General features: G+C 41.3%; 1 protein-coding gene across 1 annotated transcript in view; it reads left to right on the forward strand.

Moving 5' to 3' along the window:
• The window catches only part of LOC139735730 (sodium- and chloride-dependent GABA transporter 2-like), a 97,371-nt gene that overhangs the window by 76,490 nt on the left and 3,747 nt on the right, over nt 1-17,134 (forward strand). Inside the window, exons 9-13 of the mRNA XM_071646479.1 lie at nt 5,441-5,553; nt 8,611-8,748; nt 10,683-10,785; nt 12,658-12,761; nt 16,188-16,361. Coding sequence (XP_071502580.1) covers nt 5,441-5,553; nt 8,611-8,748; nt 10,683-10,785; nt 12,658-12,761; nt 16,188-16,361 — 632 coding nt within the window. The remainder of the gene's footprint in view (nt 1-5,440; nt 5,554-8,610; nt 8,749-10,682; nt 10,786-12,657; nt 12,762-16,187; nt 16,362-17,134) is intronic.

Here is a 17,134-nt window from a genome sequence, read left to right on the forward strand (position 1 = left end):
CCCTTGCGTCCCTCGCCGCCCCCTCTCTCCCTCTCTTCTTCCCACTTGTTTTTCTATTAAACTGTGCGTGTCGTATATCGTGTTTGTCTAGTCATATAGCCTTGTCGCTCCTTCTCTCTCTCTTTGCGTCTCTTCCCGTCTCTGTCACTGTTTTCTCACACGTATGTGGCGTATTGCTGTTGGCATCGTGTTCTGGTTTCGCCCTTCTCTTTGCGATATAAGTTGTTCGGTCCTTAACTCCGATCTATCTATCACTCTGTTAACCTATATTTGGCTCTCAGCATCGCTTCACGGGGGGTCTCTTTTCTCTTTTCCCATCCATGTACATTAAACTCCAGATAATTATCTTAACATACCTGTTTGTCGTTCCATGTATAGTTGAACCGCACATCGACTTTAATATCGTTCCACAGCCTGGGTTTTCTTTCATCCGTGTTCTCACGGATTCTTTTCTTCTCTTCCCCACTTTTTTGTCTTCATGTCTCTTTTGTTTTCTCCATCCACATACCCCCCCCCCCCAAAAAAAAAAAAAAAAGAAAGAAATGAAACACATTGCATATACTAAGCAAATGTGTGGTGGCAAGTTTTCCTTTTCTTAAAAATATTTAAGACTTGGTAAAATGTATCAACTTCTGCATGTATTCCATTTACTGCCTAATATTCGTCAAATAATCTGCGATTCCTTTTAGAGAGAATTCAAAGTTCAATCATGGGTTTCCTTATGCATAGTTCTAAAACTTTTTCGAGAAAGCGACAGAAGTTAACCGAAGATGCTTTTCACAAATTGGTATTTGAAAGATAGCAATTTTGGCATCGGGCCAATTTTTTTTTCTTATATGTCTCCGTCCCACCTCCTTGGTATAGCCCTGCGTAATCTATACCTAAGGACATTGTCTGGTCGTCCACACCTTGCAATTGATGTGAACACGGTCATCCCCGATTCACGAACGGAGAACGTTCGCTGGTGTGTTTGCTCATTGTCTGGGAGAATACGGTGATGCAATGTTGGCATTTTGAAAGTCAACCCGTGCACGTGTGTGCCAACATTTTATTCTCTCTCCTTTCCGAGATGACAAAATGCCATACGCAGATTTTTTCCGAGGAGTTTGATCATAATCGCTCCAATCTCGAGTGTTTAATCATATCGGTAAGAAGAAGAAGAAGAAGAAGAAAAATTCAGCCTCCGGCATTTACCGAGCACTTTCGCTCTCTTATTGCAGCCGGACATGCATAGACTCATTTTATACTCGAATATTAAACTGTCCAATCAAAGCGATTGCCAATTATCTTCATCCGTTTGAACAAGGAGGGATTGTATTCATTCGTGTCTCGGACGCCCATGTCCTCCAAGAGGTAATTGCGTTAGAACTCACTCACTAAAGAGTGCCCACCGTCCGTCATCGTTCGTGTGATTGTGATTGGAAGTAAGGGAGAAGAGCGGGCAGCGCGGGCAAACACGAAGCCGGCATTTTCCTCGTGATTTCGGAATTAGTTGGGCAAACTGCAGCACTTTTTTTGAATTCTTTCTCTGTATTCATTGATCTCCCTCCTCCCTCCCCACCCCCCCCCCCCACACTTTACACCTCTCTACCAAGTACGGAAAACACGAGCACCAATAAACGGAATGGTGCGAGGGGGGATTCCCCCACCCACGAGAAAACCGCTCCCCCCCCCCCCCACCACCATCACCACCACACATACACTCACAGCCGTTCATTCCACCAGCATTCAGCTTCTCTCTTTCCTTACTGTTTTGGGGCAATCAAGAAGTATTTAAAAGTGGCTTTGAAGAAAGTAACTCTGCTTTTTTGGATCCCTTCGTACTCTAGTCTTAAGCCGATGAAAATAAGTCACCTTGCATTGCGTAATTATATGCAGTCACGCCGCCTCTGCAGCGACCAAATCGATAGGTTTTGTTCTTATATAGAATGTCCCTCTCTCCGTGATTTGATTACTGCACGAATGTTGCATCATGACCAAGAGATGAATGTGGACTTGTCATTTTACGAGATAAATGGTATAAAGAAGCCGATGTTCTTTTGACCCGCCCCGCCCCCTCCCGACCTCCACGCACACCCACCCATAACATTTTGATGCTTAACGCGCGAGGAATGCCGCCTTTAAGGTCTGACTGTAATTGCAAGGTTTGACACAAAGCCATGGAAACGAAATATAACCCTCCGTCATGCATTTCCGTGCCTCGTCCATCTCCCCTCCCTTCAAAGAAAAGAAAAAAAAAGGAGGAAGATGGAAAGAGGAAAAATCGTCTGGGAAAGAATCCGAGAGGGTGTGTATCATGCACACTTTGCTCTAATTACAAGCGCCCTCTTTTCCAATTTCACCCCGCGGCTTTTCGCGGATCGGCTGTACAAATATGACGAGGGCAGTGAAAGCGCGCCTCTCCCTGTCGTTTTACCTGCAACCTCCATGAGGGCGTAGAACATCCGCGCTCTCTCTCGAGACACCAAGCAGCTATTCCAATAATGCGCTACCGAGTTTAAGTTAGTTGCTCCAGTTTGTTGAACATGAGCGCTCATTTTTCCCCGGCTTGTTTCCCCTTTATCCTGGGGTTGTTAGCATATCGACAGATGTTTTGTTCTGACTGGACACTGCAGAACATACAGTTTCTGGATTGAGGACATAAAGACTTATATAGAAAAAGTGTACAGGTAACAGGGAGATTAAACAAACATACGAGGTAACCAGATAAAAGTCTGATCGACATTAACCCATTGGTGGCGGGGAGCAATTGTGCCATTTATCAATCCCACGGCTCATCACAACATCTTGGAGTGAAATGGTTCAGATTTTAGAGGTATATAGTGGAGGTGTCTGTTCTTTTAGATAAGTCCCTGACTTATAAAAACGGGAGAACCTGGCTTTTAGATCTGCCCAGCGCGTTTATTCCCTACAGAGGTATTTTGCTCATGATGTCCTCCTTGGTTCTCTTGGAAAGTGTGAGGTGGTCTCAAACTCTGATCAGTGAAACCCGAGAAGATCAGTGTCGAACTCTGAGGAGGCCTTCATGTTAGACTTACGAATTCCCATCCAATCCACCCCTTAGCGCTCCATCCCTGTTACCCATCCCTCCCTCGTTTTTCCCCTACCCCCCCCCCCCCCGCACCCCGCACCTCCTCGTTTACCCTCTTCTCTCTCCCACCCCTCCCATTTTCCTCCTCTTTTCCTCCCATCTCCCCTTTCCTCCTCCTTTTCTTCCTCCTCTCCTCCCATCCCTACCTCCTCTCCCAATCTCTTATTATCCAACGTTTGATGACCGAAGCCCCGACGATCGTCATACGTGCGTGCCGACGATTGAGTGTCGGTGATCGATCTACTGAGGCGTGTTTCGCGCACGCGCGTGCCCGCTCACCAGCGAAGAAACTTCCATCGCTGTACGCGCCGGCCAATATCGCAAATCAAACACGGGCCGAAATGGACCGTCACGATTTGCCGTTTTTCTTTTTCCACCTTATTTTCAACCGCGGTATCTAGTTACAAATCCATGGATTATGTACAACGTCTGGAGATGAGTCGAATACAGCGTGGAGAAAAAAAAAAAGAAATAGATATATTAAAGAAAATGACATATATAGAGAGGGAAAGAGATTGGGAAAATGATTTATTTGTAAGTACTGATCACGTCTTCTCGGTCGACGCAACATTGCATCAGACGATGTAACCTTCTCCGAGCAAACGAAAGTGGGATGACTGAAAGACGGGAATATCTATTTCTGTTTGCTCTGCGAGTTGGAATTGCACGATGCTCGTCCGGAGAAGTGCTTTCCAATATTGAAATGAAGGACTCGACTACAGATATCAGACAACCCAAAGAATATAGGAGCCGGAGATTTCGCTGGAGGAGCAAATGGAATTTATATATAAAAAGCGAAACGGCAGATGAGAGGGAAAAAAATGAGCGAGGGGGGAGGTTTGAAGTTGTTGGAAAGATTGGACAATATGTACACATCTACCTAAATCGGATATCGACGTAAGGTGAAGGTGTGTGCATGTCTGCGCTCGTGGGTAAATGTGTGTGTGTGTGTGTGTGTGTGTGTGTGTGCGTGTGTGTGTGTGTGTGTGTGTGTGTGTGTGTTTGTATTATGTTGTGTGTATGTGAGTTAGAGCATGCCTCGTAAATGCGACACGATCTAAGAATGTAGAAAATTGGTTCCGTACGTCACTTTTTAGAAACCTTTTTGACTGAAACTTCTTTTCAGATAAGATCTCGCGAAAGTGTAAGGTGTCATTAAACCACTTGCCTGTAAAGAGAAAACCATAAAGTATAAAGTATTTCAACATGAAGGTCACAATTTCAGCATATGGAGCAAAGATAGGTGGAAGTGTATGTGTTTCAAAAGGAAAGAATCATCCCAACAAAATACAACAATTTGATAATAATTATTACCCCGGTTTATAGACGTAGTGATGTTCAGTCAAAACGCTGCAGACAGCACAGTTATACACCAACACACGAATGCCCACATTATTCTGGTCATGCCATAGAAGATATCGCGTAGACTCGCATAATATCGTATATGTCCATTTCCACAAACCGCGGTTCGTTTCCGCATACCTTCCGGATAATTTTTCACAAGTAATGTGCAAACTGATATTCCGATATACCGAAGGGTAGGCCCTATATAGAAAAATGACAAATAACTCACTGTGCTTGATATTTGATTCGTCATTATTATATGATACGAGTAAACAAAGTGGTTGGTAATGGTATGTTATCGATGACTTAATAGGCGTAAATCTGTTTGGATGCTTCATTAATTTCTTCAATCATAAAACTGTCATAAATTTAAAGGTCAGAATAATGCATTTCCAAACGAATCACATTTGTGTGGAAGCGTTTATCATAATAGATTGTAAGGAGCAATATATATCTTTGTGATACTTATCTCGACTGTTTTCTAGACAGAACTTTACATATTGATAAAGTTGTAGAATATCCTCATGCTGAAAGCAGAAAAAGAGGCAAGAACTGAGTTGAGAAGCTAGTGCTTTGTAGCGGCTATCTTTTGTTTTGTTTTGTTTGTTTGTTTGTTTTTTGCTTCCTTTTCTTTCCAGCTGTGGGAATGATACTGCATGTTACTTGAAGACTCTGATGTCAAGGTGTAGTATAGTACCTGTATGGCATATAGATAGTCAGTTTCCGTATTCATGATCCCATTTGCTTTTCAACATCACAAGATTGGGGGGGGGGGCGGTATTCTATGAAGCGTTTGGGTCGGATATTTTTCTGACATACTGTTACAAACTACTGAAATCCCTGCATCTGATTGGCTGAGAATAAATTTGTCCAACAACTTTGTCGGACAAAATGCTTCATGAAATGCCCCCCCCCCCCTCCCCCCAGATTTGAAAGGTTGAGACTTGTAATAGAAAAGTGACTTTTGTCTTTGTCTTGTCTGGTCTGGTCTTGGTCTATACCCAGGTCCTGGACTGGCTTTCATCGCCTACCCAGAAGCCATCACCCAGATGCCGCTGTCCACTCTTTGGGCCGTCCTCTTCTTCGTCTGTCTCCTCATCCTTGGAATAGACAGTCAGGTCAGTGGTTATCATCGAACGCTTTAAACGCTCCCCCACCTTTCCACCGCCCCCGTCCCCAAACCCGTACTGTTCTCCTAGGGTTCTAGGACAATGAAGATTACCCCCTGGACAATTACCCCAAACCCTTTTCCCTACTTTAACCCTAATCCTAATCCTGACCTAATCTTAACCCTAACCCAAATTCTATAAACCTAAACCCAACCCTAGACCTAATCTTTACTCTAAACCAACCCACGGGATATCACCAACCGGTGTTTGTATTTCGCCGGGGGGTAATTGTCTCCTCTACCCCTTCACACCTCTCCTTTCCCTCTCCTCTTCCCTCCTCCCCCCCCCCCCCTCTCCCCTCCTCCCCTCCTCCTCCTCTCTTCCTCTCCCCTCCTGCCAACCACCCTCGAATTACCCTCCTCCCCTCCCCTCTTCATTTTTCTTGCCCCTTTCCCTCTTTGTCTTCTCATTTTCACTCCCCTGACACCTCCGCTCCCTTCCCTCCTCCCTCTCATACCCATCCCCTACATCCCCTCCCTTCACAATCTCTCCCTCTTCCCTCCCCTCACATTTCCTCCCATCACAAACCCTCCCTCCATCGCCCCTTTCCCTGCCCTCCTGTACCCCATCCCTCGTCCCTTCTACCGCCCTGCCTTGCCGTGCCGTGCGCTTCCCCTTCCCTACATATCGGGCTATGTGCAGAGCCTCTGGCTTACTAAATTTGTGAAGTCATTTATTCAATCCGACTATCAAAGTTTGAGTTCTATTCTCTCTGAGGTGTCTCGCAAGAATTTGTTGACAGACGCGGTTAAGAAAAGTATCAATGCCAATATTGATAATTGATAAAAGGAACTTTAAATGGATATGTCATTACTAATGTTGTTTTTTGTTTGTTTGTTTGTTTTTTAACGACGGAAATGAAACCAAGAGACGCATTTACCTATTGCTGCTGTGGCTTTGAAAACTGACCGCAGTTTGCACGCCAAGATTAAACAGACGCAAAACCAATACAAAACAGAACAAAACACACACACACAAAACATACTACAATCCCAACAGTAGCACACACAATCTCACGCGCGCCAACAAGAACGCAGGCTATACGATGATAGAAACTGGTAATTAATTTCAGTAGGTTTCTGTAATCGAATGTAGTATATTTCTCACATTCCCAATTGCTTCACTCTTGGGAAAGAAAAAAAAAAGGCTGATTAGTTTGCGGTGTTCCTTTCCACATCCCCAACATCTAGTCAGCCATTTTGCCCCCGAGGGTTACTCACAGTCAAATCGCTTTCGGATCAAACAAATACAAGAAGGAGTATAGATTTCACGGGCCGCGCTTGAATTTCGCATTCATTTCAGGCGCCGGCTATCAGCATGACTAATGAACACGAACGAGATACGAAGTCGAGAGTGCTACAGTCGGCCAATGGAATACATTTCGCGAACTGGATAGAACACCGCAACAGTTTAGGCAAAACAGGTCCAGAGAAAATACCGCGTGGCTAATGCATTAGATCACAGAAATTCAAATGCCTTGGACTTTAAACCCGTTTCAATGGTCGACAATAATTAGGTGGCCTAATTCTATGGAATATAAACCTATGTATTGTTTAATCGCGAACTCTCATTTCGCAATCTTTTTTTTTTTTGTATTTCAATGTGTTTGTTTTTTGTTTTGAAATTTTATTTCAAATTATTTGTAGCTAAATTGCCCCATGATATCTGATATTGAAGTCATTCAAGAAACAAACAGACACAAACAGACACGCCTCCAACACACTCACACTCACGCACTTACAACCTTTCCAACTGATTCCCCCCCCCCCCACTTTTTTTTTTCATTCGATTTTATTATGTATACTCTGTCACCTCATGTTCAAAGACAGGCAGTTTACTAAATGCCGCATGCAAACTTTAATTTGTAAATTGAAGAGAATGTCCGTAAATCATCATCAGTGGAACTCTAAGAAGCTTGTTCTGATGTTAACTCAGGGCAACGCTTTCATACAGAGGCTCACAGTTCATGACAGGTGATACCATAGCAACAATGAAAACCCTCGCATCTCATTGGTGTCGTTACAGTCATGTTGCCATGGCGACCGCGAGATTGAAACTTTGATTTGATTTGATTTTAATTTGATTTTTATTTATTTCAACACGGTAAAAAGCCTGCTATCAGCTTTGAAGCTGCTTTCCAGCAAGGCCGTGCATAAGAACTCGCAGTGGTTGTAAGCGCCCAGTTGAAGTGTTTGCAAGAAAGGAATGGGCAGACCGTCGGAATTGAGCTGATGGGGCATTGTAAGAATACAATCATGTACATCTCTGTGCGTTAAGATCAATGTTGTGAAAGGGTAAGGAGCACATGGCATCACGTTCGAAATGCATCCATGCCATGCCAGTTAAAAGTCGTATTGCAGAGCAATGTGATGATTTATGATCTATTTGATTGGCATGGCTGTCTTTACGATCGGCTGAATCCAACGCACTGTCGCCACTCTCCGTACATGATCTGGAGTCACTGCCAGCCAGAAACCTAAAAACTCCCCCGTGCTCACCCGTTAAGTTATCCAGATTTCAGGGCGCGTTGCGGCCTCATGGATTTTGTCTGAATAGCTACGTCAATACATTTATAACTTGGGCATGTGGAGATATTACTATAGCAGAGTAATGTTCTTGTGCAGGATGTTTAAATCACTCACTCAACCAGTCAGTACTCATTACTCATCATTAGATTTTTATTCATTCATTGTTGACAACCTAACGTTTGTAAAAGATGGAAGCAGGTTTATAAGACATATCGTACATAGATTTAAAAAATAATAATAAATGAAAACAGCTACACTAAAAACATCTCATAATATACTAACACAAAACACCCAACATTGATATTGTTGTGTAATTTGAGGGAATAAGGGAATAATCGCGATCGCAACATTCTCAACAAAGTTACAATTTTCACAGAGCTAATAAGTCGCTGGCTGTCTCGAGCGGTGTCACCATGACGATGTTAACCTTCGCAAATGTTATTACTGTTGTTGTTGGTTGTTTTCTTTTTTAATATAGTTCGTCGGTGTGGAGGGATTTGTCGCCACCATCGTTGACCTGTTTCCCAACACACTCCTCAAAGATAACAGGCGAGAGATCTTCTGCTTCTTCGTGTGCTTCGGGTTTTGCCTCGCCGGTATACCAATGTGTACCTATGTAAGTATGACGATTAGCCTTTGAATGGGATATTTTATACTTAAGTCATTGTCAAACACCCTCATCATGCAGCTGAATATATCATCATCATAGTTTTCCCCAAATTCAAACTCGTCTCCTTCGATCACCCATCTCAGCTCACTTAGGCCTATAAAGTTGGACAGGGAGTGTTTTGTATTGCCGTACCGATCCATAGGGACACATATCGCTGTTGTTTACTGCACTCGCTGCAATTTTAGTCCAATCATTATCAGTGGAGAGAAAGTAAAAAAAAACCCCAAGATAATGTCCAATCTTTCAGAGATCGCTGTCTAGCTCGCTGCACAGCTGTCAATACCGAGCCGATGGAATGGAAATTTTGTGCGACTGTGCCAATTGCATGGCGCGCATTAATATTTTGGGCGGGAAGAGCACGCCACCAGTAGAATCTTGATCAGGTATCGATACCTTCACGAGGCGGACGGGGGAAAGTCTGGGCTTGATATTAATACGTATCGCTGGAGGGGATGAAAATCTGCCACTTTGCCCCAGCGAAACTGAAGATAGCGATGATATTGCAAGTTGCCTCTCTTCTTTTTTTCCCCAGCTTTTTTTTATATTCTCCTTCTGGGACAAAAGCCGCAATAGCCCTATTTCCCCTTGCTATATAACACGTGGAAATGAAAGAGGGTGGATCAATTTTCTCAAAGCGTTGTCGGAAATTATGTGCCAATTTTTTTGCCAGCATCAATTTGTGCCCAACGATAGGGAGTGCATGCGAGAATAAAGTGGCTCGCTATCGTCTTATACACGCGGCGAAATTTGAGTTTTATTGCCATTCCTTCAAATTGATATGGCGGGATGCTCTTAAAAACATGGCCATACCATAAATGTAGCCGGGATATCACATGTTTGTGCCGTGCAAGATATTCTAATGGACGCTGATAGATTATCGCTGATGTTTGTTCCATCTCTCTCAGCATAGGTATACAGTTTTCATATGATCATTGTGATCGACGCTTTTCCTTTGCGTTTTGGTGAATTGTTTTCTTTTTCCTTTCTTTTTTTTTTCAAAAGGGCGAACACTTTACAAAAGATAATTCTATAAATTGAGCGTTGTAGCCATCGAAATTATTGAGCGACTGCGCCAGACGGTAAAATTGTGATAATACAATGCATGGGGTAAATGGAACAAGCCATCATTATTGCACACATTGATTTCTGTGATTTACTCTTTGTACTGTGCGGCTGTTTTAGATATTTCTGTGCCATCCCAGTTGTTGATAGTTCTATTTCAGTGCTGCAGAAATCGCACATAATTTGTTGACTCCAACACAATAAACGAAAGGCCAATTACAAGTTTTACGATGTGAAAATTGTTATACTGAACTTTCATGTCCGTCACCCTTTCTGCCTCATCTGGTAAAACCGTACCTAGCTGATCAAAACTGGTTTGAATTCGTTCTTGTTTCTTGTTTTTGTGATAGCTGGGTATGTACAGAGATATCACCATATTATTTGAGTTAAAAGAAAAATGGAAGGGAGAAACGAGCGTGACGAGCTGTCTTCTGGGTGCTGATATAACGAACTATGTGACGTAATAATCACATTTTTCCTAATGTGGAATGGATGTTTAAGAAGGGTCAACCAGTGCCTCGTGTTTCCCCAGTTCTGACATTGGCTACCTCGCTGCACTCATTCTGTATTCATTAAAAGTTTTGACAAAATTCATCACTTAAAAGGGGTAATCGCGGCGAAAGTTATGGCCTTTCCAAATGAACAAATGATTTTGTTTATTAAACGTTGAAACAATGCCTGATTTCCATTTAATTTTCAAACCTCAATACATAATGTTTACTGCCTCTAAAGTTCACGATCAGTACCAGCACCTGCTGCAGGTTGATTTCTGACGTCACGCTTTGATTTGTTTTGGGGATTTCCCCCGTAATCGACAGGGAGGTATGTACATCTTCCAGCTCTTCGATTACTACGCCGCCAGTGGTTTCGTTCTCCTCTGGGTTTCCATGTTTGAGAGCTTCACCATCGGTTGGGCCTACGGTAAGTATCGATTTCATTGATCGCCAATCAATAGATGCTGTCATCTCCATGGCAACGTTCATGTGAAAAATCATCATGTGTGTTTACATAGCGAGCACATTTGCCAAAAAGGCACTCCCGCCGCATAATAGATAAAAAAAAAAAGTGAGATATTTAAGGGAATGTAATTATGAACAGAGTGTTTAAACGAACGATACATTATATTGGTACTGTTTTTAGCATCATTAGTTCTGACATAAAGTGTTCAGCGATGCTAATGAGAAAGTCATCAACGAGAGAAGCTTGTACCAAAGGGAACCAGATAGGATGTTGATTTGCATGAATAAAAACTACAAGGACATAACATAGCACTGTAAAGTTATGAAACAGCCGCATTCCTAGTCCTTGATATCATGGTCATAATGCCGTGCATTTTTTTTTAATAATGGTTATATTCCTATCTTAAGATGATAACAATACTTATCGATGGTGTGGGCAACGTACAGTGTCAACCAGATATATGTACACAAAATTATTGGCTCTAGCTCTTGAAATGCCTGCCGCCAATAAGGCACATACCTATCTAAAAGTACAAGTTATTTCAAGCCTTATTTCAATATAATTCTAATACAACATTCCTTACTTGCCTAGAATATGATATAAGGCGACGATCTTAATGGCTTGCTGTGTAAACTGAATAAAATTTAATGACTGAGAACAAACGGTACAATCGATAGTCCTTATCAGCCTGAAGTTGGCATAACATCATTTGCCAATTGCATTCCTTGTGCGCTACCCCAATTGGGCATATTTGTCATGTTACATCGTATAACGGTGGTTTAGAATTCGGCCGGGAGCAGTAGTTTTGGCATCGACTGTCCCGGGCTTGGGTTAGAAATGCATTCATTTGATTATTTCTAGTTTACTGAGGTACCGTTCACCTTGAAACCACTTCCCTGTCCCTTGTTATAGCCCCTGCAAGAAAGCCACATATAAACAAACCAATCCACAACAGAATGTGGCTACCAAGTTAGGTGATATCGGCCAATTAACTCGAGGCGAAGCTGCTGCTGTTGTTTTTAGTCACCTTTCTTTTACTAGCTCACTTTTCTTTCTTTGTCGCATTCATTATCGAGTGGCACGCATATCGATTGGCAAGGCCGATACTTTCGATCGAGCTTAACGCCTCACGTCTTGTGTGCTTCCAGGCACATTGTTTTGATTGTGATCATGTGTAAATACTGAACGTGAAAGCGGTGTTAGCTATACATGGACATGTGTGTGCTACGTGGGCGAAAATGAAAAGATCAATGTTCTGGCAAATGCCATGGTTGGTACAACGCAGGAAGCCTATGTAAATATCTACTTTTAACCCTTTGGAAACTGAGGTGTATAGTGCATAGGCCTAAATGGATAGAAAACCGTCTCTTTATTTATATATGTAGGTGGGGGAGGAAGTAAAGGAAAAAAAATCCAGTCTCTTCTCGATTCGGGTTATTATTTCTATCCTATAAAGACAGGTGTTTGCTTGTATGTTTGTTTTCTTAAAAACAATACATTTTTCGGTATTGTTACATCACCTTTATTTTCCCTTGCAATTTCCATGGGTAGGAGCGCCATCGTGCGGAAGGTTTAAATCGTGTTCTAAGAGTCCATTCTATTAATACGCACCTACTACAATAATGAAAATAGTTTAAAGAATCAGATGATGGTGGTAGAAATATTTTAATATAAATTTCGCTGTCGAAATATTCGAAAGTTCCATTGACGAGGATAGTCATGACGCTGAAAACGTTTGTTATGAACGTGTTGTGGTTCCTAGTAAAGCTAGGTAACATAGTACAGATTCCCCGATAAGCTAAGGTTTAATGTCATGTACGCATTCCTTAACAGGTGGCGTGCGTTTCATGAGGAATGTGACCGAGATGTCTGGTGTCAAGTGGATATCTCCCTACATGATCGTCTCTTGGATCGTCCTCTCGCCCCTCTTCACTTCTGTAAGTATCGTTTTCCACCCCCACCCCCATCCCCATCCCCATCCCCGCCCCGCCTCACCCCCGCCTTCGAATTGACTACCAGTCGTGTGGGAGCGATGTGGTGTGGCGGTCAATTAGGCTATGAGTACAGTTACATCTTAGCGTGTGTGTTTGTGTTTGTGTGTGTGTTTTGTGTGTGTGTGTGTGTGTGTGTGTGTGTGTGTGTGTGTGTGTGTGTGTGTGTGTGTGTGTGTGTGTGTACAAAATAAACATTTCTGACACAATGTCATGTGCCACATCCATGTTTCAAAGTCATAGTTGTATACTTGGGAATTATGGAAGATAAAATCATTTTTGATCACGTTAAATTGACTAATATCAAAAGAATTGTCATGTTTGGTATACACTATGTTTTGACCCTAATGATTTCTGAACTAATTAGATTTTTCAAATACTAATAGCATTAGCAACAATCACAAAAAAATAGGCTCTACACTTAGGCCCTATTACAATTTCTCTCAACGAAAGATGATGGTATATATATACAATAATGAAGAAAATGTGCTTCTGTGACGATTGATTCAAGTAGTGATAATGAAACATTCATACTTTTAATAAACGTGATAATCACTGTTGCTTAAATCTCTATTAAAGCAGTAAAATTGTCAGACAATTATAAGAGTTTGGACGGAGAACCATTATAGCGCGGATTGTTTTAGATCGAGAGTGGCTATAGTCCACCTCGTATTTCTAAATCTTGTAGAGAATCAGACGTTTAGAGTGGAGAGACTTTATCTTCCTTTTTTTTTTGGGGGGGGGGGGGGTTGGGTACCTTTCAATATTTGGATAAGCAATTCCATTTTGCCGATTAGAGATGTTTCCGCCCCCACATAGAGTTATCTTTCTTATTTTTATTTTTGACATTTGCAGTTGTCAGATTCCGTGTACTTCTTCGTGGTCTCCTTTCTGCAGAGGATAATTACCTTTATTTTATGTGGGTCAATATGTTGACGGCTGACGCGTCATTTCCGGCGAGTATCTCGTGGGCACGCGAAAGCTCACGTGCTGTGATAAAATCAAAATGTCAGGCCAAAAAAATCGGATTTCGCCTTAATTCAATTTCCCCCAGATTCAGCAATAAGCTGATTAAAATTTTGTTGACTTTTAAGCTTTGGTAATTCCCTTAGTCCTAAATCCCATCTTTCAATAAAAATAAATAAAAAAGATTATAGGCAAGGGAGGAAAGTAGCTTTGGCTGTAGATGATGCTCACCATAATTCGTAGGATATCGTCAAAAAGATGATTAAATCCTATAGACGGAAGAGGGAAGTGTCCTTCCTTATCACTTTTAGAGCCAATTATATAAATGACAAGAGTTATTGACGAATTTAGGGCAAGCATTCTCCATTGTCAAACACCATTTCATCCGTCGATGGCAAAAGTACACATGGTGGAAAATGATTAAACACTTAAGATATTCCCCGTTTGCGATGGACTATTGGTAAAAGATGCGTTCCTAACAAATGTGACATTTCCAAACACTCTCTCCCTCTTCAAATTGCCCGAATGAAGATAAAATGCGACAGCTCTGGCGCAATGAAGTGTGTTTATGTAGCCGTGCATGAAGTGAAGCGAGATACTTACTTCATCAATATTCCACATCTTTGAGCTTCCATGAACTCGTAAATAGAAGTTGTATATGTTTCAGGTTTGGAAAGCATTGTGCGGGTCTCGCTGCCGTTACGCTCTGTAAATTAATCAGCCCAGGTTTCGAGTGTGTTCCTCTCAGTGTATTAAACCGCGGAGAAGAGAAGAAAAGCAAACAAAAATAATGGAGGATAAGAAATGCATATCATTGTTTACCATTGACTTCTTTCTCCCGTCAGTGGTAAAATATCTGTCACGATGATATATGTAGTTATGATTGACAATCCCCTTCCCTCCTCCCACATAGGCCTATACACAAGCACATTTACTCACCTTTATCCTTCGTCATTGTTAGACCAACGAGGTGAGATTATTCTCTCCCTTTTCTTCTTCAGTGTTCAAAAACATAGGAACAACAACAACAAGAAATTCGTCATGCATTCTTGTCTCACATGACGTAACAAAGTTGTACCTTGAGAGTAAAGTTTGAAAGTTCTCTCGGAATGTGTAGTTGCTAATTGAGTCGACATAGGCCCTGTTATTTGACATCGTAATATTATCAAACCCTCCAGACTGCGACGCGCTAGGCATTATGATAGCTGCTGTCACTCTTTGTCAGAGCAGAACTTCCTTGTCGTCTGTGCGTTTCACGAACCGTAGCCTGTTTATAGAAAACAGGCACTGTCGAGAGATGGAAAACAATATTGCCCTCTCTCTACAGCTTTAACAGACATTACATATTGTGATGACCGAATTTGGACCCCCTTCTATTTCGTCATGGAATCAAAAACACAAAGGACATGCCGACGCGAGTCTGCAAAACTGGATGTGACTCTAATGAAAAAATAAGTCATTGCCAATTTGATACCAGGCAGAGTTTTAATGACTTTGTCAGCCACGCGCGGGAAAATAGAAACTGGGCCAAGTGCTAGTATTCTAATCATCATTAACGATACCTTGCCTACCCCCCCCCCCCCCTCTTTGGCTTTTAGAAATAATATTAAGCTCTCGGAGTCTGATATTGCTCACGCAATCTGGTTTTACACGTCATTCTTTGCTGTTGACCTCAGATGTACAGAAGATTACGAAGGATATTATGTGTGTATGTGTGTGTTTGTATGTGTGTTCATTCGTGCGTGGAGCGACGATCCTGTTCAGTGGGTTCCACCACTTGTACGTAAAGGGTCTTGAATCACATAAAAAATGGAAAAAATTAATCGAAGAACTTAATTTTACCGTTTTTACTACGTTATTGTGACAATTAGAATCAATGTTATGATTATCATTAAACTTTACTATCAATGGTGGTTTGATAGTGGTAGTAGATGTAGTAGTTTTGATAGTAGCAGTAGTAGTAGGAGTACAAGAAGCAGTAGTGGTAGTACCTTTATTGTCATTGTAATTTCCTCCTTTTTCTTTGTGTATACGAGCAATTTCAAATAACATACCGAAATGCAAAATACAAAGGGTATTATTTTCTTCCAATTGTTGTGAGCCGTTGATACTACTACTACCACTCTTACTACTGCTGCTACTACTATTAATACAACTAGAACTACTACTGCTGCTACTTCTACTTCTACAACAACTACTACTACTACTACTACTACTACTACTACTACTAATAATAATAATAATGATAATAATAGTAGTAGTAGTAGTAATAATAATAATAATAATGATAGTAATAATAATAATAATGATAATGATAATAATAGTAATGATAATAATGATAATAGTATACATACGTATATCTTTCTGACTATGTCTTTCTTCCGTATATGCTTATTCCCTCTACAGTCCATCTTCATCTTCAGCTTGGTAAAGTACACCCCGCTGACGTATAACAACACCTACGTGTACCCCTGGTGGGGCTACATGATCGGTTGGATCCTCTCCCTTTGCACCATGGTCAACATTCCTTTCTTCTTCTTCTACCAGCTCATCTTCAACGCCCAGGGCTCCCTGCAAGAGGTCAGCTCAAGATCCAGGAGTGGTGGCTTTACGCCCCCTCTCTGTACTATCATACGGGTGTCTAGTTTTTGTAATGGCGCCCTCTTTTGGCAATGCTTTTTCATTTTTACTTCTGTTTTTATTTTGAGTTTATTTAAATTCATTCATCAAAATTTTCAGTATAATACTTATCATTGGTCAAAATGATATCAAAATCATCAAAACACAATTCGAAACATAAAAACTAGCTACACTACAACTACAGAAGTAAAATATGCAGTGATACAATGATATTATGACCAAATCCAAAACACAAGGCTACTTTAGATAGATAACGGAACAAAAGCTTGGGTCCATAACAAATAGAAGGATAAAATATGACGGAACCAACTAAGAACAACGCTTGTAAGTAAAGTTTATGTTTTTGGTCTGGAAGCAGCAATGTCTGTCTGATGTAAATGTCTCCTTTTGTATGAAATGTGTAAATGTATATTGAGGGCGATATCATTGTAGTAATCGAGTGATCGAAAACGTCTGTGAGTAAATAAGTAAAACGAAAGTAGTGCCTACTTGCGTAAGTATGACAAATCAAGTCAATATGTTTACCTTTATTGCAATAGGTGTGCCGATTTGTCTCAAACCCCATTTTGATGTGACCCGACAAAAGCTGAATCGATGATAATAAATCAAAATGTTGCGACAGAAAGATAAGATCAAAATCTTACTCCTAGACTTATTCAGTATCGTAAGTGTTTTATCAAAATCCTAAACCTTCTTTTCTCCATTTTTTTTCT

This window comes from Diadema antillarum, unplaced genomic scaffold (assembly GCF_040938485.1).
Source record: "Diadema antillarum isolate AM-2024a unplaced genomic scaffold, OU_Dant_1.0 seq00000595_RagTag, whole genome shotgun sequence".
In the NCBI taxonomy this organism is placed as follows: domain Eukaryota; kingdom Metazoa; phylum Echinodermata; class Echinoidea; order Diadematoida; family Diadematidae; genus Diadema; species Diadema antillarum.